At 41.5% G+C, this 22,745-nt stretch overlaps 1 protein-coding gene across 2 annotated transcripts in view; it reads right to left on the minus strand.

Moving 5' to 3' along the window:
- LOC111158285 (sine oculis binding protein homolog) overlaps positions 1-22,745 on the minus strand; it is a 161,357-nt gene that overhangs the window by 109,637 nt on the left and 28,975 nt on the right. For both annotated transcript variants that reach the window (XM_022520220.1, XM_022520221.1), the window contains exon 4: positions 10,530-10,681. In XM_022520220.1, coding sequence (XP_022375928.1) covers positions 10,530-10,681 — 152 coding nt within the window. The remainder of the gene's footprint in view (positions 1-10,529; positions 10,682-22,745) is intronic.

A 22,745-nucleotide genomic window follows, 5' to 3' on the forward strand; every position in this document is an offset into this window, starting at 1 on the left:
CAGCCTATAACTATCACCAAATTAAGTCTACCCTTAGAATAAAACAAATTTCAAAACACTCCCTTTACCCAAAGATGCTCCCTTTAAAGTTACTATCTCCCTTCCCTCACATTACTTCTAGGGGCCATGAGGGTGCCTGTGGATACCATAGATCTGTCTCCCAGAACAAGGTTTGGTTTCTGCGTTGAGCTTACCTTCTGAGATCTTAACCTCCCCTCTAGACTAGGTGCAAGCCCCACCTGCCATATAGAAAGAAAAATCACTATGTCAGAACACTTAACCAACAATATCCATCCTTGGTTCATTTTTCCCTACACTTTAAAAAAAAGAGAGAGAGAGAGAGAAAAAAAAAACCCTAAGCTAGTTCAACATACTTTTGCTACTGAGAAATGTTTCATAACTACTAGTGAATAATTCAGTGAATCTGACACTTTTCATTTTCTATTGCCAGACACACCCAACTCCATGGGAATGCTATTGCCTTTCCTACTCCCTAAATCCTCTCTGCACCCGGGATCTTAAATGTATTACTTCCTTAACAGAGATCCAATCAACAGAGAAGATTAGATCATGTCACACATCTTGCTCAATGCCTCACAGAAGTTGCCATCAAAGTTAGGAGAAAATCCAAACTAGTAGCTCTGTGCCCTAGTGATCTGGTCCCAACCACCTTGATCGTTCAACTCCAGACAATATGGTCTTCTTGCTGCTATTCAGAAATGCCAAGGCTCTTCCTCTGCCTCTCACTTGCTCCCCCTCCTCTTGTAAATTCTCTGTTCTAAGCTCTTCTCGTGACAGCCCCATCACCCTTTCTGTCCCTACCCACGCATCACCTCCTCAAGGATGACTTCCATAACCACCAGATATAACATAGCGCCCCATCGCCATCCATGTCCTCACTCTGTTTTTTCTTCATAGCACTTGTCACTACCTGAAATTTTGTTACATATATACATATTTTTAACTTGTATATTATCAATCTCCCTTAGAGAAAGAATCTAAGTTCCTTTAAGGCAGGGACTTTTCTCTTGTTTTTCAACATACCCGCCAAGCCCAAAACAGTGCCTAGCATATTACGGAGATGCAGTATATCTTTTATTTGTTTAAATAAATGGATGAATAAATAACAATTTATTTAATCTTGGCTAAAAACAAACAAAAAAACAGCACAGAGACTTGTCTCCTACTAGGCAAATCCCCCTTGTCTTTAAGTATTTGCCCTGCTTTACGGGGCACCTGGGTGGCTCAGTGGGTTAAGCCTCTGCCTTCAGCTCAGGTCATGATCTCAGGGTCCTGGGATCGAGCCCCACATCGGGCTCTCTGCTCGGCAGGGAGCCTGCTTCCCCCTCTCTCTCTACCTGCCTCTCTGCCTTCCTGTAACCTCTCTGTGTCAAATAAATAAATAAATAATCTTTAAAAAAAAAAAAAAGTATTTGCCCTGCTTTTTTCCCCTTTTTTTTAACTGAAGTTAACATACAATATTATATGAGTTTCAGGTGTCCAAGATAGTGATTCAACATTTATACACATTACGAAATGATCACCATGATAAGTCTACTTGCCATCTGTCACATACAAAGTTATTATAATATTATTGATATAGACCTATTTTGTAATTTATATTCCTGTGATTTATTTATTTTTATAACTGGAAGTTTGTACTTCTTAATTCCCTTCACCTATTTAGCCCATCCCCCCATCCCTCTCCCCTCTGACAACGACCATTTTGTCCTCTGTATTTATGGGTTTATGTCTGCTGTTTGTTTGTGCGTTTGTTTATTCATTTGTTTTTTTAGATTCCACAGATAAGTGAAATCATATGGTATTTGTCTTTCTCTCTCTGACTTATTTCACTCATCATAATACCCTCTAAGGTCCACCTATGTTGTCACAAATGTCTATCTGCCCACCTGTATCTCACCTACCCCTGGGTCTCTGTATCCCCAAATCCTTTGACACCAACAATTTAAATCACTCTAGTTTATAAGATATTTAATCCTACATGTGATCACAGAAAGTATCAGGGCCTTCAAAGACTGGTCTTATAACAGAGTAGGATGCGCAGTCTTAAAACTGCTTACCCTATTTAAGATAATATGAATTTATTGTCTCAAAATAGATCACAAGATAATATATCATTTATATGAAATCACCACTTTATCCTAGAATGGCTGGCAATCAGCCTGTGAAGCAGACTAGCAATTGTCATACCTCAAAATTTCTATTACCCACCAAGTCCCCAAAATACACTTATTAGGGTAGGACCAGCTCTCGTAATGCTAATTAGTTAATCAAGAAATTGAGACACTAGGAAAGCTCAACTTTGTATGACAAAAATCGGATGCAAAATCTTTGACTTATAATTTCTACTACCTCGGTGGGAAAAAAATAATCATTTCAAAGTCAAAGCAGTTGTTTTTCTACAATCAAAAGTAGTTAAATACTTTTAAATTCATTTGAACATATTTATGAAGGATTTCTCCTATATGCCTCCAAAGCTCTCTTATAAATCAGTATAATGTTTCCAAGGCACATTTAGAGGTAAAAAAAAATTCCTATCTACTAACCATATTTTCTTCTATTAGAAGATGAATTAAGCAGAAAATACATTAATGTCTGAATTTATAATAGCAGTGGTTAACCCTTAGCCATAGCAAACTAATGAGGAATATTTTACCATGCAAGGATTAATCAGGGCTCTCCAACACTATGTAATTTGACAGTCAGAGGACTTAATCATGAATGGATTTTATTCCCCTATTTACTTTTCATCATGGGGATGACTTACAAAGACACTACATGTTAGAATAATATAATTCTGGAGCTTAATCTTATTACTTTAAAGAAATGTCATTTAAATAATATTCCATAGCTTTAAAAAAAGAGTCCTTACAGAGGCAGCACTCGATGATTATGTCGTCTCTGGCTTAAATGCAGCTCAAACATTGAGAAAAATATTAGTATGGAAGTAGTGAGCCTCAAAACCTGGGTCTGGCTAACCCACTGTCAGCAATGAGACAGCAACACAAATTCTGGGAGGTTGTGATTACCGGACATTGGCTTCCACCCCCCAGCCATTGATTATCTCTTTCTTTGTTAAAGACTACAGGAGTTTCATTTAACTAGAGTGCTGGGTACCTTGCAACAGAGTTCAAGGATCTTTTATGGATTCATTAAACCATTGATCTGCCTTCCTGTGCTTGTAGTCGTGCCCAGCTCTGGCTCACAGCCTGTGTTTACAGAGAATGCAACAGACTGACGTTTGTAACCTCCAAAGGCAGTCTGTCAGTAGCCATTAGACTGCACTGTGAACACGGCCACTCTAAGAGTGGATTGTAATGTTAAGGAATTTCCCATTCTCCAGCTCAACTGCTGGAGCAGGAATTACGCAGCCATCTACAACAACCTTCTTTATATTCCATCCTAATCTGTGATAATAGGAACAAAGAGCCAAGAGCCCAAGGAACAAATAAGTCCACGTGGCTTGCCCAGTTCACACGTTTGCCTCTGTGTGCAAAAGCCAGCCGGTGGCACTGAGACCGGGGTGGGGGGCGGTGTGATGTGGCAGGGATAAAGACCGCAGGTGTGCCTATAGCTTGCCTCTCCCGCGTATGGCCATCTTGAGTGTACTAGCTTTTGTGACCACACATTGCAAAAGTGTATGAGAAAAATTCTGGATTCAAACTACTACCTTAAAATATCTCAAGGCAAGCCACCTGGCCTGTCTTGGGTACTTCACATTTTTAACAAGGCATTTGAGTTAAAAACCTAACTACGATCCTAGGAAAATGTACAATCCTTCTCTCTTGGTTTCTCTGGACAGGGCACTAAATACTCTTAGAAACTTCTCCCTCCTGTGGTCTTTATGAATAAGGTCTCATGACACGGTCCTTTTAAAGTCCGGTGCAGGGAGGGCTGGAGGTAGCTCACGATGGGAGAAGCACATCAGAACAACCCATGAGATAATTCTTGAAATGCCTGTTCTTCCGATAAACCGAGAACACCGATAGCAGCAAGGTGAGAAAGTTGGCGATGCAAGGGACTGGATCGATTAGGAGAAAGCATGTCCCAAATAACTGGAACTCTTCCTGTTCATTTGTTTCCTGAGCTGCCCACTGCCCCCAACCAGACAGCCGGACTATGAACTTGAGGCACGCCCATTCATCACTCCGCAGCCGCACTCACCAGAACACAATGTAGCTGATGCAATCTGACACTGTGGTTAATGCTAAACGAGAGTGTGCCTTCGAGATGGATTGGATAATTACCGGCAGTTCAAATGAGAGAAACTTGATTTAAGTGTATAGCATTAGCTATCATAGAAGGATGGCCAGACTCTGACTGTGTCTGAAAATCAGCATTCGAGAATATGTCCATAGACCTGCACACGCATCCCCAGATGATCAGATTCAGATCCATGAAAAATCCACCCCCCCCTTCCTTTTGTGTGCTGAACAGAAATGTTGAACAAACACTGGGGCTTGAAGCTATTTGGAGTTTTAATCATCTCTTCATATTTAGTCTAAAATAGCTAGTATTATGCAGAAGTTGACATCCATTCTGGATCACAGATTAAAATTATTTATCTGTTTTCCCTACAGCCTCCAAACTGTAGCCCACTAAAAACCAGATGGGGGTTGGGCGACTGGGTGGCTCAGTCAGTTAAGCGACTGCCCTCGGCTCAGGTCATGATCCTGGAGTCCTATGATGGAGTCCCGCATCGGGCTCCCTGCTCAGCTGGGAATCTGCCTCTCCCTCTGACCCTCCCCTCTCTCTCATTCTCTCTCTCTCTCTCACAAATAAATAAATAAAATCTTTAAAAAAATAAAATAAAATAACTAGACAGGGTGCTATTCCTTTCTTGCAGTAGAAAACTTACCTGCCCCCTTCTGTTTGTGCTCCCAGTATACCTTAAACCAGCGCTTCTCAGTGGTGTTCAAGTGTTCTGATAAACATGCTTACATGCCTCTCCCCCGAGTTTTGGATGGCTGTTGGGGGGCACTAGGTCCTCCCAACACTACAGAAGCTCTGCCCTGGAACCCTTTCTGGCTTTCTTCAAGAGCCCAGGTATCACTTTAACCTGACCCACGTCTTGCTTCGCTGCCCCAAACTTTCCTGCTGGAATCCCACCCCAAATGCGTTTCAAAGGGCTAACACCTTCCCCCTCCTCTGCTATTGCTTTTCTCGGAGGTTCTCGTTTTTAGCCTCTCATCAATATTCCATTCCATATTCCAAAATACCACAGAATGAGAAAACAGTTGGGCTTGTTGTTCTTTCCTTAGAGCTTTCTGAGGACGTCCCTGTTTGCTGTGACCAAGAGGGAACTCGGCCCCTGGACGACAGACTGAAGCCCTGGGTGGGGCAGCGGGGGCCACTGTCCACCATGCAGCCAGTGGACAGGCCTGTGGCACGGATCCAAAAGGCAGAACCAGAGTGATCGTGCTGCAGGCCAGGGGAGATAGACAGACCCAGAAGGCTCACTGACACCCCGTAAATTCCAGGTGAACCTGCAGGAAGAACTCTGGTGCTTCCCTGGAATGTTTACTGCTCAATTGAGAATATTTGCAAGCAACTGGCAAAAACAAGTCTGTGGCCTGAGATTTGGGCAGTCTAAGAACATTAATTACAAATAATTTCTTAACATCCTTCCCCCAGATTTCATGAATGATAACCATGTTGCAAATTAAATCTTGCAGGTGTTTCAAGGGAACAAAGTAGCCAGGTTAATCACTAAATTTGCAGGGCGACTGTTACGCATTTCTTCTGCACTACTAGGTTTGATAATGAAGTCTGAAACTGAGAACCTTTTCCAAGATATCTTCAAGTTTAATAAAAAGACCAATACAGGAGTGCCCCTTATCCATGGTTCACTTTCCATGGTTTCAGTTATTTGTGGTACACTGTGGTCTAGAAGCAGATGATCTTCCTGATTTATCATCACAAGGTCAAGAGTGGCCTAGCACTACATCACAACGACTACGTCTCACAGCATCACAGGAAGAAGGTCAGTAAAGATATTTTGAGAAAGAATCCACATTCACATAAGTTTTATGACAGTATGTTGTTATAACTGTCCTATTTTTAGTTCTTATTGTATAGTATTTAATTTATAAATTAAACTTTATCATAGGTGTGTATATATAGGTAAAAATACAGTATCAGGAGGGTTCAGTACTATCCATGGGTTCAAGCATGCACTGGGGGTCTTAGAAGGTCTCCCCCAGGGTCCGGGAGGACTACTGTAGTCTAAATTAAAATGTGTCTTCAAATAATATGATACATGCTAATTAGTGATGGGTTTTCCAAAAGGGATCTCTTCAAAGAAAAAAATCACTGTGAATGTAGGAAATCATTTGAAAGTGAGATAAATACTTTATTATACAATATTCCCCTCTTTAAATATTTGTTGTTATTATCATCACGATGGCTAGCAATTTAATGATATGATTTGCAAATGTTTCTCTTTATACCCTTTTAATCTTTAATTCATCCTTACTGTTATCCCTTATCTACACAGCTTACTTCCCACCATGGTCTGGTGGTGAACAGCAATGTTATGACATTGAAGAAATATTTCTATCTATTCTTGTTTCAAATTACAGGGAAATTAGACCAAGGAAGTAAAACTTTGGTGTTTTTAGGCAATTGTGTCTGTTACTAAAATATCAATGCCATGAACCCATAAAGAACACTAAAATTTAAGATCTTAACAAAGAGAAGAAAACAATCATTTGCATTGCCGGCATTGGCCATTTGTCTTGAATTTTTATTTCCTTCTTGATTTATAGACATGAATTTAGATAATAAGATATTTTCCCAAGCAGAAGGAAAAAGACCAAACACGGGCTATTTGGAGATGACTACTACTTGTGGTCTTGTTTGTTACTCTTGTTTTTAAAGAGATAATGATTACAAGGCATCCTCCCTCAGGAAAGACAATTTCTAAGTGTTATTGTGCAAAGTAAAACTGGTGTTTGTGACACAAAACACGTGAGCATCTCTTGCAAAACCACTAAGACACCTCTGCAACTTTTCAACTCCTAGGCGAATCACTAGGCTAGAAATGTTCCCAAGTCCTTCTCTACTTGTGGCCTCAAAAAGGGGCTGGGAAAAGAGCAAGCTCTTAGTTCCCTGAAAATTCTCTAGTGCGAGTAATGAGACGCACGTACCATTGCTCAGCCAATGCCCATAGACTACAAAAGTATTTTTCTTCCCCACTGTTTAAAAAAACTTTGGAGCCAGCAATGGAGACTGTTGGGGATAAGGAGTCCACAAAATATAATTACGAATTAACACTATCACTTCTTAGAGCCGATGTCCTGAAATGTATAAGCTAGTAGTTAGGTTCCTTAAGTGAATACAGCTGTGACTCACAGTCCCCCTCCTAATAGAAACTTCGTGAAAAAAGCCTACGTCTGTGTGGTGATCCAAACAACCCTTCAAATAAAATTGTAAACTTTATTATTCAGTTTAAAAATATAAACTACATGCCCAAAAGGGTTAACTTGGCTGGAGTCTACCCACCTTACTTGTTAAGGCCAGGGTTTGAGAGAGACGGACATGACATGACGTTCTTAACCTACTCCATCAAACAGACACAGAGACCCAGCGAAAGAAGGGTGGAGAAGTAAATGAAATTTAAAGAGCCAATTTTCAGGGGAGCCTTCATTTTGAGAGTTGGGCTATTTTTGTCCTTGTTTTTAGCAGCAAATCAATTCCTGCCTCCATACCCAAGCATTTGTGAAGAGGAGAGCAGGGGAACCGCAGGCACAGCTGTCCAATTTACATTCACAAATGCAGGTGTTGCTCAGACACAAAACAGAGGTCAGCTGAATGCGGCTCCTAATTAGCTACCTTTTCTACTAGGATTTTTCTTTGTAAAGTTATGCATGCAATTTGGGTTCAACTTAGAGACCATTTTTAGATCCCAGCATGCTATCCACCAAGAAGCGGGTTGTCATGATAAGGCATAATTTACAGCATAGTTAACTTTACATGTATTTTAAAATCTACATTACACCTAAGGCACATTTCTCTTCCACACACACATTACCCACTCTGTTTTCCATCCCCTTCTGCCTATCTAAAATTTAGTGCCGAATGTAGCCGGAAAATCTTTTATGACAGAACAGGAAGAATTTTGCCCTTTTTCTAAGATTAAGGAAGTCCACAATTTTAATAATGATGTCTAAAGACTTGGTTAAACGGCACAAGAAAAGTAGCTATTTGCTATTGTCTTCAGTGGGGAACACCCTGGGGCTTATTACAGCAGTTCTTAGAAATAGCAGGATGGAGACTGGTATCGAATACAAGCCATTAGGAAACCCAAGCCCTAAATGAAATGACCACAAAATCCTATCAGTTAACAGAAATGCAGCAGCTGTACATGTTTTTTGTAATACAATAGGATATTGTTGCAGAGATAACACTCTTAAAATTAAAAAAAAAAAAAAAAAAAAAAGCATCCAGCAAGCAATGTGACCGCTTTATTCCCCTATTTGAAAAATGAGAAGGTATGGTGTAGCAGAGCTTTGGAATACATAAATAAGCATGAAGATTGCGGAGAAGACAGCTATTGTATGTACACTAATGGGCTGCTGGGATCAGCTGTCAAAGTCACTGGCTAAACTTGAAGCCACTGTGACTCCCAGCTTCGGCAGGACGTTCAAAGACCTACCCCGGTAATTCCCTGCAGGAAGCGAAAGGTAACGGTCCTCCTCGGATTTTACCTGCCGTACGTATAATCCAAATACTAATTCTTATGTTGGCTCCCAGTTCTGTATCTTTTAAAACTGCATGCTAGAGAAGTTTAAATTCAGTTCGACCTTAAACTTTATAATGATGTAATAGTACACGTTATTTATAATGATATAAATTTTTATATACGGTATTCTGGGCTATTTCAGAGGCTTACTAAAGTCAAGTCGTTTGGCAAAAGATGATATGTATCACAGGGATTGTGACAAATTCATCTCTCTTGATTGTGCTCACTACAGGCCGTCCATCAAGATTCAGACCCATAATCCTTCAGAACCATAGAAAGACAAAAACCCCTGTTCTCTAGCCATCTTCTGGGTTGGAATGCAAAGTATTTTGTTGTGGTAAGTAGGGCTTTGAAGATGAAAGTGCTGGGTCTACTCCTGTGATTGTCACCCCAGTGCTCAGCATTCAAAACGGGAGCCCCCGGATCTCAGAGATCATTTTAATCCTCCTATATTAAAACAAAACGTGTCTCCCATGCGTTGCTCTAACCGCCTTCCTCTGGCATCTCATTGGCCCCTCCCGAGGGAAGATGAACTCGACTGTTGACTGTCCCAAAAGAATTCCAAACAATTTCCTTACTTGCTTCCCTGTTCCAATGAAGATTATGAGCCTAATTCTTCAAGACTGCTACTAAAATTCCACCCCGCTGGTTCCTGCAGCCTAATTCTTTCAGCATTATGTTTTTTGGCAGAATGATGTGACCCAAATTTGCAGGAGACAATTTGCTGCAACAGTGCTTCTTGCAATGCAGTGAACCGGAGATTAGCATTCCAGGATTACAAATATCAGACTTTAAAAAAAAATAATAATAATTGTTTGCTTCGAGAAAAGACAGATTTCGAGCTCATTTATGGAAATGGAAATGCTTGGCAAAATGTGGACAATTTTATGAATTAAAGGAAGCTTTCCAGATCAATGGAAAACAATCAAGAAGTAGCAATTTACTTCAGTAAGTGGTGGCAAAATGCTACAGCGGTTCTTTTAAAGATTACGGAAATAGCTGTGCGTGTCTGTGTGTGTGAGATTGTAAAACCATCATGCATTCCATTTCTCAACAGTGGTGGCTGATACTATTCTAAAAGGACATTTTTCAGAGCTGAGGTGTCTTAAAATAAAACAAAACAAAAACTGATGAACTATGGCTGTCCCTGTGTTCACCCACCAGGCTGCTCACCAAGGCTTGGCTGTGTGAGCGAATGTTGGTTCAGGTATCCATTATTTCACCTTTTCTCGGTTTCAATCAACTTGCACATAAGGCATCAAGTGAGACCTGACGTTCTTCTTGATTCGAATTTTGTGGATCAGGTTTTGTAAAGAGCCAGAGCAATATCCCCATTGGGAACAAATATGAAACTGCGTGGACTAAAGCTTCCTGGCCACGCTTCCGTGGCTCGCTCCTCGGCCTGTGTAAGCCATCTCTACCGCTTATCTTTCGTGAACTCTAGCCTACCCCCTCTACTGCTGGAGAGACGCTGGCACCTCCGATGTCACTCAGCTGCGACCACCGCCACCGCGTCCCTCCTCACCCGATTCTCATTCACCCTCTCAGAATCCAAACATCAAGACAGAGAAACGGAAGAACAGGGGACACTTAGAAGGGGATTCCTCATTCCGAAAGGTTAAGAATGACAGAGCAGGAGAACAGACACAACAGAAAAAAATAAAATCAAAGGAAAATGTGCACAGTGTTTTCAGCTAGAAGCTAGAGGCGCATGCGCACGTGGTCTTGGGAGGCCTGCATGGCCGCCTCTCACTAGTGCTCTTACCTTATTTCTCTTGAAGTAGGCTCGTCGGCAGGCCGCAAAGCACTTCTCGCTGCAGAAGCTTTTCACCTCACTTCCCATACTCAGGGAATAGCGCTTGATTCCCACTTTCTGGCACCAGGCACACATTATTTGTACATTTGACACATCATCTTCTATAATAAAAGTATAAGAAAAATGTTCATATCAGAAGCAAACATCCCTTCAAACTTAGACACACCCTGAGCCTGACAGAGCTACCTGAGGCCAAATTTCAATTTCTGCACCTCACCGCTTTCTCACCTCCGTAGGGGAGCCAGCTCCTGAGGGGAAGCCTCAGTGCTTGCTTTTGCTTGCTTTCTCTCTTTTTTTCTATTTTTTTTTTTTCTTGGTTGGCTCTTAAGTCTCCAAAAAAACATCATTTACTTAAAATCCAGAATATGAATGCACACCCAGGAGGGCTCCCGGGGCTTCTTAGCCTGGTAAAATTGCATTTTCTACCTGGTTAAGCCAGGCCCAGTTGTCATAAAGCTGCTAAAATGACCCGTTTCCTCAAAGGTGCTGCTGAAAGCTTGTGAGGGCCACAAGAGGTGGGACACCCGAGTGCTAACCCACAAATGTGATGCCCTTGTGTGCACCTTGAGGGTCAGGAACCAGGCTCCATCTTGGTCAGCCTGGTGCTTACCACTGTTAGAGGACATGGAGTGGCATCTACCCTTGTGATGTAATGCCTCCCAAGTGGTATGGCTAAGTCAAAAAAGGAAGGATGTGAGTGGCCAGATGCCACCGATGGAAAGGCCCTAGCCTGGCTCACTCAGCAGTGTCTTTTGACAAAACCTTCCTGCATGGGTGTCCTCAGGGAGGCACAGGCCTGATTTAAATTCTCTCCATGTGATGTAGCTCATGTCCCGAAATGGAGGGATGGTAATGGAGGTGTCAGGCATGAGACCTGAGGTCACACAGCCGTTAACGATCATTCTCGGCTAGACTGGTCGTCCTAGCAGCTCCTGCAGGACCTGCGGCCCAGGTCATGGAGATGTGCAGAATGACGTTAAGTGGTATGCGAGAATTTTCAATAATTAAAATCCTGCATTTCTTTCCCTTTGCAAGAAAAGAAAACAAATTTAACTGGTGAAACAAGCCCATAATATCACGAATATTACTGCTTAAAGCAAAGAGAGGCTTTTAAAGTGAGTCAGTTAACAAAATATATTGAGTAAATCATAATGCAGGTGATAAGAAGTTCTGACAAAAATGTGACAGTGATATTCAAATGACTCAAGTCTGGGATACCCGGTCTATTTAGGGGTGGGAGCAATAAAAGGAGACTTTAATTAGAAGTCTACAAAATAGGTTCTTGCTGCCTCCTAGGAACTTTTGCTATATTTTGAGTCTTCTGATCCTCCCAATTGACAATGTATGTACATCTGACTGATTGCCACTATCAGCCACATTTCTTCTTCCTTTATGAATTTTTTTTTTTAACTCTCCCAGACTCGTGCTCCAGACGTGAATGATAATCACAAAATCCCCAATAAACTCTGGTATAGTGTCATCTGATTTCTGAATAAAATCCCCCAAAGACTAATTGCTAAGCAAGGCCTGGTCCATGAGTTGTTGACATATTCATGGTTCATACAATCTGTCATGCAATCATTCCATTTCCAGGGAAAAGATTTGGTTTGAGACAGTGCGGTCATCAGCCTGCAAAATTAGAAGCAAACTAATTTGTAGTGCAGTGATACGGCTCTTTTTCCCCTGAGTACCATCACTCAGAACTATGTGCAGCATTTTATTTACCTTAATGGAATAAATATTGTCATTTTAATGACCACTTTTTTTCACAAATTACATAATGTGATCCATTGTTAATTACCAGATGAGACATGTAAAAATGACCTTTGATATTAATCAAACATTTTTGATAACGTAACTTTCTTTAAATAGAGTCATAACACGAATTCACATGTCGTACAATTACTGCATTTTATAATTTGTCCTAGTCAAAGAAAGCTTTATTTCTATTTTATATGGTCCCTAATATGGTGTCTGTCTACACATAGACATTTTACATGAAATGTCTATAGATGTGAAATGTTATAGACATGAAAACTGAACAAAACTCTATAATTTACCTCAGGGTATGAAGGAGGTTTTTTTTTTTAAATTAGATTAGAAATAGTATATTTCAAAAATAATCATCTGTCATTCCTAAACTAATGAGAACTACTGGTTTCTATTGTTCCCAATTGATTAGCTGCTTTAAAATAGTAAAGTCCTAAAAAAGAATATGATACAGCAGAACGCTCCCAAATGATCCGTTGGCAATATGTTTGATTCTGGTGAAATCTGAAAGGAAAAGAAACTTTTATGGGGGAAATTACTTGGCCTCCAATTCAAAAAGGAGTCCCCACTTCCCAAGGAGCCTCTTTAGAACAACCATTCGGTTCCCCTTGTTGTTCCTTCCCTTGGATTGTCTTGTTTGAGAAACAAAACCTAAAATTTTTCCTTCTAGATCTTTAATGGATACAAATAAGATAAAATAAAATAATCCACCATAATGGACTAAAATTGAGATGGGAAAGGGGAGAGAACAAAGCACTAATGAGGCGGGCACACAGCCTGGCAGGAAGGAAGGAGGCTGGGAGAGGGCAGCTCGCCATCTCCCTCATGCTTCCCTCCATCACCGCCAGGCAGAGTAGCCGGTCAGTTTTTCAAGAGGAGGCAAGGATTCTCTCTTACAACAGACCTAACAGAGAAACAAAAAGTAGAATTTTAAGGGAAATTGCTTTTACAAATCAGCTGTACTAGAAAGCAACAATATGAGAAGATGAGACAAAAGAAATTGTGCACTTTTGTTTTGTATGTGGCAGTTGGAAAACTCAGAATGGTGGTTAGCATCTGTCTTGTTAAATAATTCAGTATTCCCATCCATTTCTCATAAAATTCCATTTCATAAAGGCAAACACTTGGGAAAAAATTCCACTGGATTTCTCCTTTTCTGTCATCAAACTGTTACCAAGAGCTGGTGCTCCAAAGATGGGAAAACATTTTCAGATATCTCAGGTACTCCAGTCTTATAAAAGCCATTTTTATTCATGTTATACTTAAGAAACTAAGAACTATAATTATCTAAGTTAATTTTTCAGCTAAAACATAGCTCAAAATTTAGGTCCTAGACATGAGATGGTGTCCCATCTTAAATGGGTATAACTGTACCCCTAGCAAAATGAGCTTTTCTTAAGTGCTTAAAACCAAAGGGATAGGCTTGTTTCAACAACCACATTTTTAAAAAATCTGAAACCTGATAATTATGTGCATGCTTTACACTGGCAACATAGAAGTCCCCAGCATTTTAGCTTTTCTAACTTGATCTGCTGTAAAAAGAAAAAATTTATTTAAAAAAATATTTCTTTGAACTAAAGAGAACCTGATTTCCTAACTTATATTTAGACTAAAGACTGTGCCATTAGAGACTTGAGATTACCTCAAAGAAGACTGGTGTTACAGATTTTTCCTTACAGCCGTTAGCTGAGTCTTTTTCATAATGAACAATGCAACAACAAATGTAAAATATTTACAGCATTAAGTCACATTCCCAAGGCCAATAGTTTGTATAACATGATAAAATTTTCATATGATAATACCATATAAATATGCATCAATCAAAATATGCATGTTTCTATTAATCATGAAAATTTTGTACCACCTTTTTAGGATTTAATTAAGCAAAATGTTTAGGGCATTTTCTTTACAATCTAGTGTTCAAAGAGCTCTAGAACATTATTCCATTTTTACATCCCAGAAGGAGAAGTTCAGATTAATTACTTTGAGATGAAATCAAAATTGTATTTATTTATCATCGTGCAGAGAAGTATGAGATCAAGCATTTCTGGAATGCATGGGTGAAGCATGCTGAAATTGTTTGAGAAACTGCCTTTTCTGGTGACTTTCAAATATAAGGACAGCCATTGGTCGGTGGCATTCTAGGGTCAATTGAATTGACTATGAGCACGCATACTAGCTTACCTGACCAGAGCACAAAGAAAATCAGGAGGGTCTTAATGGACCCCAAGGGATTAAACTGAGGATTTACCACCCCTTTGCAACTTTCATGAGAGTCCAAGACTGAGGACAAAATCTGAAAAGATTTGCTGGTGATGTTTCTCTCCTCCAACAGTTCCTGGAATGATCCAGACAATCATTTCAAGATTTGAATTATATTTGAGACAAGTTGCAAGGCAGTCTGAAAGGACTCCTGGGTGTTCTCCACACCATGAAAGGACAGTACAGCACGGGTAGCATTCTGTCACTCTATTTGTCAGAGTAGCTATATTTAAGAACACAGATGAAGACATAGGCTGGAAGGTAGGCAAGAAACTAAGGTTGAAGTTTGCTTTCTTTATAGCCCTTCTTGGAATAATTCAACTCCAAAAATTTTTATGCAATCTCACTCAAAAGCCTCTACAGAGTCCTACAGAAGCTTCTGTACAATTCTTTAGGTTCTAGAAGTGAACATACAAGGAGACCTGGAGAAAATTTGGAACACTGAGCAAAAAGGAAAATAATCATAGCTAGCCATCATTCAGTATTTTATGGTGGCAGGCACAGTGCAAAGTTCTTTAAACCTATCATTTCATCTTAATCACAACCACTGTCCCCCAGACAAATATTAACTGATCCCCTCTGGGTAAAGTGCCCCGATGGGTAAAGTGAGGTTTAGGTTAGCAATTTACTCCAAATCACAGAGCCAGTACATACCAAAGCCTAGACTCCAGAGCCTAGGCTCTTGACCACAACATCTTAGAAACCAGGGCCTTTCTAAAAGCATGAGATTACACTCCATCCACACGGACTTCCTCTGCAAAAAGGACTAAAAGCTGTCACAAGATTCTGTTACTTACACAGCACCCTGCTCCATGACACACTAATAGACAAAGGAAATGAAATAAAAAAGGTCAAAATGTCTTTGAGGAAACAGCTCAAGTGTTATTCAATCAATATTTGTTGATTGATTTTCAAAAAAAGTTAAAGGCTCACAATGCAAGCCTTTATTTCTTTATGACTATGAGACTTGGATTTGCTGCATTCTGTCTGAACTTTCACCAGCAAGTGCCACTTAAACATTAAACAAGGAGCCAGAGCCAATAATACCTGGATCTCAGGAAGCAGTCATTCTACCCACAGGCAAGGAGTACTCTTCCCAGTTTTCTGTTTAGTCAGGAGGGGGATCACAGCAAGACATGGATAAGATTGATTTTCCATGTGGGTGAAGCAGGGAATCACTTACATCCGTAATTCCAAAGATGCCACTAAGAATATCCTAGCTTCAAAAATTATGCCACAACTCCTCACTAACATTAAATTCTACCATTAGAGAGTAATTTATTTGGCCATATACTTTTTATATCCCATTAAAACACAAATTCCCTAAAAGCAGTAAAATTCAGTAAATAGTTGCCAATTATGACTTATGCTTTAAAATCAGTGGTTCTTTCTGAAAAACGAGTTTTCACAGAGAATGGGGAAAAGGGCTGAGGACAAAGTTCCAATGAGAGATGTGAAGGGCAAAATGGGACAGGTTATGGTATGAGAAGCCTGTGGTCACTCACTGCTTTGCTAAAGTCTAGCCCTGGACATACAGATAGAGAAAGCTGAGGCCAACCAAGCAAAGAGTAGACAGGAAAAAATACTATCTGAGCATACAATAGCAGCTCTATCTCCAGACTGCCTTTTAGATGAGAATATTAAAAAGTAGGAGTTGAAGGATGTGGAAGGAATAGCATATAGACAGGGACCTCTGGAAAAGAAAAGCAACAGGCAGATCCACTTAACACCACCTCAAGGGGGTGAATTTCTTTCTGTTTTTGTTTGTTTGTTTGAGTGAATGAGGTAACACACGCTGCTTTGCAAACCTCAGTCGCTATTATTTGAAAGACAATGTGATGGAGTGCCAGGAACCAGAGACAGAGGACTTAAGTGAGAGTACTAATACTGCAACTTCCAGTTGTACAGCACTCTAGCTGAGTGACCCACAGTCACTCAAGGGACAGTAATGCCCACCCTAACCGTAGCTGCGGTGAGAATGAAATGATAGAGAAGCAGCCACATCCTACATGTAAACGAGCCTGCCTTAGGATTACCAGCAACTACAGCTGCAAGAAAAGGGAAAGGCCAGCTGTATACATCCTGGAGAGGCTGGATGACCAGGCTCCGGTTTCCTCAATCACATCCGGGTCACCCTTATGCACTCTGGAGAGGCCTAGATGACCAGGCTCCGGTTTCCCCAATCACATCCGGGTCACCCGTATGCACTCTAGAGAGGCCCGGATGACCAGGCTCCGGTTTCCCCAATCACATCCGGGTCACCCGTATGCACTCTGGAGAGGCCCGGATGACCAGGCTCCGGTTTCCTCAATCACATCCGGGTCACCCGTATGCACTCTGGAGAGGTCCGGATGACCAGGCTCCGGTTTCCTCAGTCACATACCCCCTCCCCATGGATGACATCTGCAGAGCCACTATCTTTGACTACAAATAGCAACCCGGTTAATTGGTTAAATTTCACTAACTCAGACTATTTAAGAGTAAAGCCATTAATTTAATAAAAGCTTCACTTACAGTTATTCTTTTTAAAAATTACTTAACTTGAATTAATAGTTGACAAGGTGTTACCAAATATATCACTGTACTGCCAGATGTTCTGTAATTAATAGATGGGAATTCTTGGTAATTATTACATCAACTAGCTACACATGGGTGGATCTTCCTAAGTGCCTGAGAAGTTTGCTCTTTTAAAAAGTATCATAGTAACAACCGAAAATCTCTGCCATCTTGGTAACAACTATTAAAAATTGCCAAATAATAGAGTCTGAATGAATACAATTTTATTGGACTTATTTCCCATTAAAAGGCTAGGTATAGGGGCACCCGGGTGGCTCAGTTGGTTAAGCAACTGCCTTCAGCTCAGGTCGAGATCTCAAAGTCCAGGAATTGAGTCCGCACTGGGCTCCCTGCTCAGCAGGGAATCTGCTTCTCCCTCTGACCCTCTCCCCTCTCATGCTCTCTCTCTCTCATTCTCTCTCAAATAAACAAATAAAATCTTTTTTTAAAAAGGCTAGGTACAATGAAATGATAGAGGTTCCATACAACTATGATTCTTCATAATACCAAAAATTACCCCTATTTTTTTCCTTTGGAAATAAAGCCATTTGAACTGACTTCAAGAATTATTTATTATTTTTTTAAAGATTTTATTTATTTATTTGACAGAGAGAGAAACAACAAGAGCAGGAACACAGCAGGGGGAGTGGGAGAGGGAAAGCAGGCTTCCTGCTGAGTAGGGAGCCAGATGCGTGGCTCAGTCCCAGGACCCTGGGATCATGACCTGAGCCAAAGGCAGACACTTAATAACTAAGCCACTCAGGCACCCCAAGAATTTTTTTCATGTTTTTGGCTGAGGTGATTTCAAGAATTTAAATGGTCCATGCCCCTCTAAATAGAGTGGTTCTTAACCCCAAAATAAAATCAAAATCTTGGGCACCTGGGTGGCTCAGTCAGTTAAGCTTCTGCCTTCAGCTCAGGTCATGATCCCAAGGTCCTGGAATTGAGTTCCAAGTGGGGCTCCCTGCTCAAGGGGCGGTGGGGGGGGGGGTCTGCTCTTCCCTTTCCCTTTGCCCCTCCCTCAAGCTTGTGCTCTCTGTTGCTCACTCTCTCTCTGAAGCAAATAAACAAAATCCTCAAAATAAAATAAAATCAAAATCTTTCTACAAAAACTAAAATTTCATTCCAGTAAGTAAAAGGAATGAGCACACCATACATAAAATGACAGCAAAATTACAGAATTTAGTTTTTAAAATTCTAATGGAATGTTCCTAGCCTATTTTTAATTTTGTATATATATATGATACATATATATGTGCAGAAATGTGTGTGTATGTATGTAAAACATGTGACTCCAGAATGAATTAAACGTCTACATGTTGGTCTCTGCTCTAGACAACTAGTCAAGAACAACAAGTTGAATAAGACACAGCCCCATTCCCAAGAACAGAAAGAAAATTGTGTGCCTCATTATATGACAGGCAGAATGTGGTAAGAGAGAGGTTCAAAAACCTGTTAGAAGCCCAGAAAGTACAGCTTTTGAGTGGGGTCTGGAGGGGGAGAACGTTCGAGAGGAGAAGGGAAAGGACAGAAGGAAAGCAGGAGCCAGGGCATGGGGCTCAAGGGTGGCAAGGAGTCCTGAAGTTGCCCCATTCACCAGGATTCTAAGAAGAGAAGAGTAGATCAGACTGGGGCCTGAACAAGAAACCCCTTGAAGGATGTTTGGCAAGGCGATGGAAGGGGCTCACCCTTATTCCACAGGTAATGGGGAGCTCTTGAATGTTTCTTCGTGGAAGATGACAGGATCAGAGACATGCCAAACAATGTTACTCCAGCGGGCTGGATCGGAGTTCAGAAAGACCGGAACCTCGTTCTGCATCTGGGAGCCTCAGTAAGCAACAAGGCAGCAGGCTCCAAGTCTCCTTTGCCTTTGTGTGTTCAGTGCCTAGCACACAGCAGGGCTTAAACTATGTTGAATAAATAAATGGACACATGGATGGACGGACAGATGAACGGATAGAGAGGGAAGGAGATGAAGCTCGGAACCTACAGAGTGACAGTAGAAATGAAAAGACTTAACCAATTGCCTTCATCAGTTCGTCTCCCTGTGTTTCTTGTCAAAAAAGACCAGGAAGGGATGCCTGGGTGGCTCAGTCGGGTAAGCAGCTGCCTTCAGCTCAGGTCATGATCCCAGTGTCCTGGGATCGAGTCCCACATCGGGCTCCTTGCTCGGCAGGAAGCCTGCTTCTCCCTCTGCCTTTGCCTGCCACTCTGCCTGCCTGTATGCTCGCTTTCTCTCTCTCTCTTTCTCTCTCTCTCTCACAAATAAATGAAAATAAAATCTTAAAAAAATATATTTCTTAAAAAAAAAGACTGGGGAAAGTCCAAAAAGTTCTTTGAGAAAATGGGCTATGTAGTCAAAGTCAAAGAGTGAATTTGCTTTACTTTCAGGGTCCCTTCCTCATTTATTTTCCCAACATTCAAACAAAGAAGGAAAATAGAACAAGAGATCCCATAAGCCTCAAAACAGTAATTCTCGGGACACCTGGGTGGCTCAGTTGGTTGGACGACTGCCTTCGGCTCAGGTCATGATCCTGGAGTCCCAGGATCGAGTCCCGCATCGGGCTCCCAGCTCCGCGGGGAGTCTGCTTCTCTCTCTGACCTTCTCCTCGCTCATGCTCTCTCTCACTGTCTCTCTCTCAAATAAATAAATAAAATCTTTAAAAAAAAAAAAAAGACAGTAATTCTCTCTTGAATACCATTCTGAACTTGGATTCTCCAACAAGACACTACTTAGCACATGTGTATAAAGTTCCTCGGCATTAACTGGAATTTCTCCCCATAATTTCCCTGATTTGCCACTGAAGGGACTCCTGAGTCTCCTGAACCATCTCACCTCCACATCTCAGTACTCACTATGGAGAGTCGGTCTTTCCTACATAATCACCCCAAGAAAGTGGAATAAGAAAGGAAGATGGTAGAACTTAAGAGTCAAGAAAACCTCCATGCGACATTACCCAAAGCACATTCTACAGAATACTAATCCCAGGAGACACTTAAATGGGTGTTATTATTAAAAAGGCTTCCATGGTTAAACACATATGAAAACATTGGGCTAAACAAAGTTAAATAATAGACCCTTTACCGTAAGCTTTTTTGGTTCCACCAGTGTATAACTAGGAATCCTAAAAGAGGGAGATAGAATGCTATATTTCACCAATCTGCCCATGGACAGAGAATCCACAGGACTGGGCTTCTAAGGAAGCCTCCCCTGGATGTGCTGTTCTATTACCCTCCATCAGCACTGAAGCATGAACACTTCCACATGGGTCATCAATTATCAGGCAAATCTCTCTTTTGCCCAGAAATGGGTCCGTAATTGCCAGGAGCTTTGTCCACATTGGGCAAAAAGACAAAGCCTGAAGCCATGTGGCCAGTGCTAGGTGGGCTGACCAGCACCTACTGGTCCTCAATAAATACCACCAGACAGAACAAAGACATCCATGGTTCACAAAGTCCTGTGGTATCTGCTCCATGCACTCCATACAAAGAAGGCAACCCTTTTCCTGCAACGTCCTACAGAAAAAAATAGCAGAAATGAATAATAAGGCAATGGGAGAACAATATTGCTCTTAACACACTGAATAATTAATTCATGTCGACCAGGTGGTTGCCATGGACAAAGAGCTCAAGTAAAATCCTGTCCCCCATTCCTGAGCCCTGCATCTGACCCTGTGTCCAAGCCAAATGCCTTGGGACAATGATACCGCAATCATGGGTTTGCTCTCCACTGGACCTCTCTCCTACATGGCTGAGGTCCACTCCTTGAGCCCCAGCACCTAGACAATAGATGCACATGATTAGGGAGCCAGGTCAAAATATATGCACCAGCAAATCCATCACTGATGGAAAAGAAATTCCAAGCCCCTGCTCCACAGAGAGGGGCATCATCTCCAAAGAAATACAAATGCACCATTTTAGGACTAAGGGGTCAAGCTGCTCTACATAGGAAGCCAGAACAAGAAAAGCACTCCCATCACCTCCTATTTACAAAAAAGATAAGATCCCAGCCCTCAAGGAGCTTCCTATGGCTGTCCCCAGTGTAAAATGTCAAGGTGAAATAGAAAATGACCATGGAAAAGCCACCCCTCCTCCCATGGCTCTATCACCACCCAGAGGTCACAAAAGCCAGGTATTTCTGGTGACGACAGAGAGGGATATAAACAGCCCCACGGGGGTGGGGGGGGGAAGCATAAGCAGCCGCATCGTGACTGATTAGCAGGCCAAGTCCCACCTCTTGGCATTAGGGGCAGTCCATGCAAGCAGCATACGGTGCCAAGATTGCCATTCAAGGGGAGGTCAATTTATGAATTAGAGACTGGGTGTCAAAGGGACACCTGAGTGCAATAGGTTGAAGAGTAGGTTGAAGTTCAAGTTCAGTAGGTCGAATAGTAGGAAGAACTTCACTCCAATAAATCTCTTAAAAGAACCAAGATGAACCTACTGGAACACTGCCAACAATAATTTACTTTCCTCTTCACCTTTCCATCTTGAACTATTCATTGAGATTTCTTGAATGAGAGCAACGAATGGTTGAGGAACTCTTTGAAGGGGTCCCACGGTGATCCCCACTCGGGAATGTTTTGGCATGAGATATCACATGCCAGAGGTGTCCAGCTATAGTAAAGGTGGAGGACGGCCACACCAAAAGGAAATCTTTCAGAGTCTTTTCTTCTCTCTTCATATTCCCTTTGGTCCACTTTGGCTATGTACTCCTGTGACTCCAGTTAGCATTCAGAAGGCGAAGAGTTCCAAATCAACATAGCTACCTCTCCTGAGATATTATTTCCAACTACCTCCCAGAATCTAAACCCATCATGTCCAAAGCTGCACATCCCTCCTCCCCATTACCTGCCCCTTTCCTGTGTTTCCCCACTCCGTTTTTACCCCTACCATCTATGTAGCTACCTGCAAGCAGAAATCTGGCATCTTTCCTGCTTCTTCTGTCCTTCCCACCTCCCACATTCTGTTATTCACCAGCTCCTCCTAAATATTTTTATAATATACCCACATTCATTCAATTCATGCATGCATTCATCAATTCAATAAATAAATAAATAAATACATATTTGCCAAGTCTAATTATGTACTAGGAACTGTTCTAGATGCCCATCTTTATGGAGTTTACCGCTGTCCATTCCAGTGAAGCCACCAATACCTCTGGCCCATCCTACAGGAAGCCTGCTCTCTCATTCCTGTCCAGTTCATTCCCTCCACTCAGGATATGAGAAAGTCCTCTGAAACCCAAGTCTGATCACTGCTTTCACCTGCTCAAAACACTTCAGTGGCATCCACTGCCCTCAAGAAGAACTTGGACTACCTCAGCATGACCTCAATGAGCAGACCAGCCTCTCAGTTTGTCCACTCTCCGGGCTCTGGCTTGTTCTACTTTCTTTGAGGTTCTCACTCTTCTCTGAGCCTTTCCATGTGCTGCTTCCTCATCCACAACCTCAAAATCATCGACTAATTCAGTCCTACCGCCCTTTCATTCTCTTACTTTAAACCTCATCCTAGGGAGGCCTTTCTTGACCCCAAACCTGGTCAGATCATGCAACACTCTGGACTTGATCATCACCA

This window comes from Enhydra lutris, unplaced genomic scaffold (assembly GCF_002288905.1).
Source record: "Enhydra lutris kenyoni isolate GAN:26980312 unplaced genomic scaffold, ASM228890v2 scaffoldscaffold58, whole genome shotgun sequence".
Lineage (NCBI taxonomy): Eukaryota > Metazoa > Chordata > Mammalia > Carnivora > Mustelidae > Enhydra > Enhydra lutris.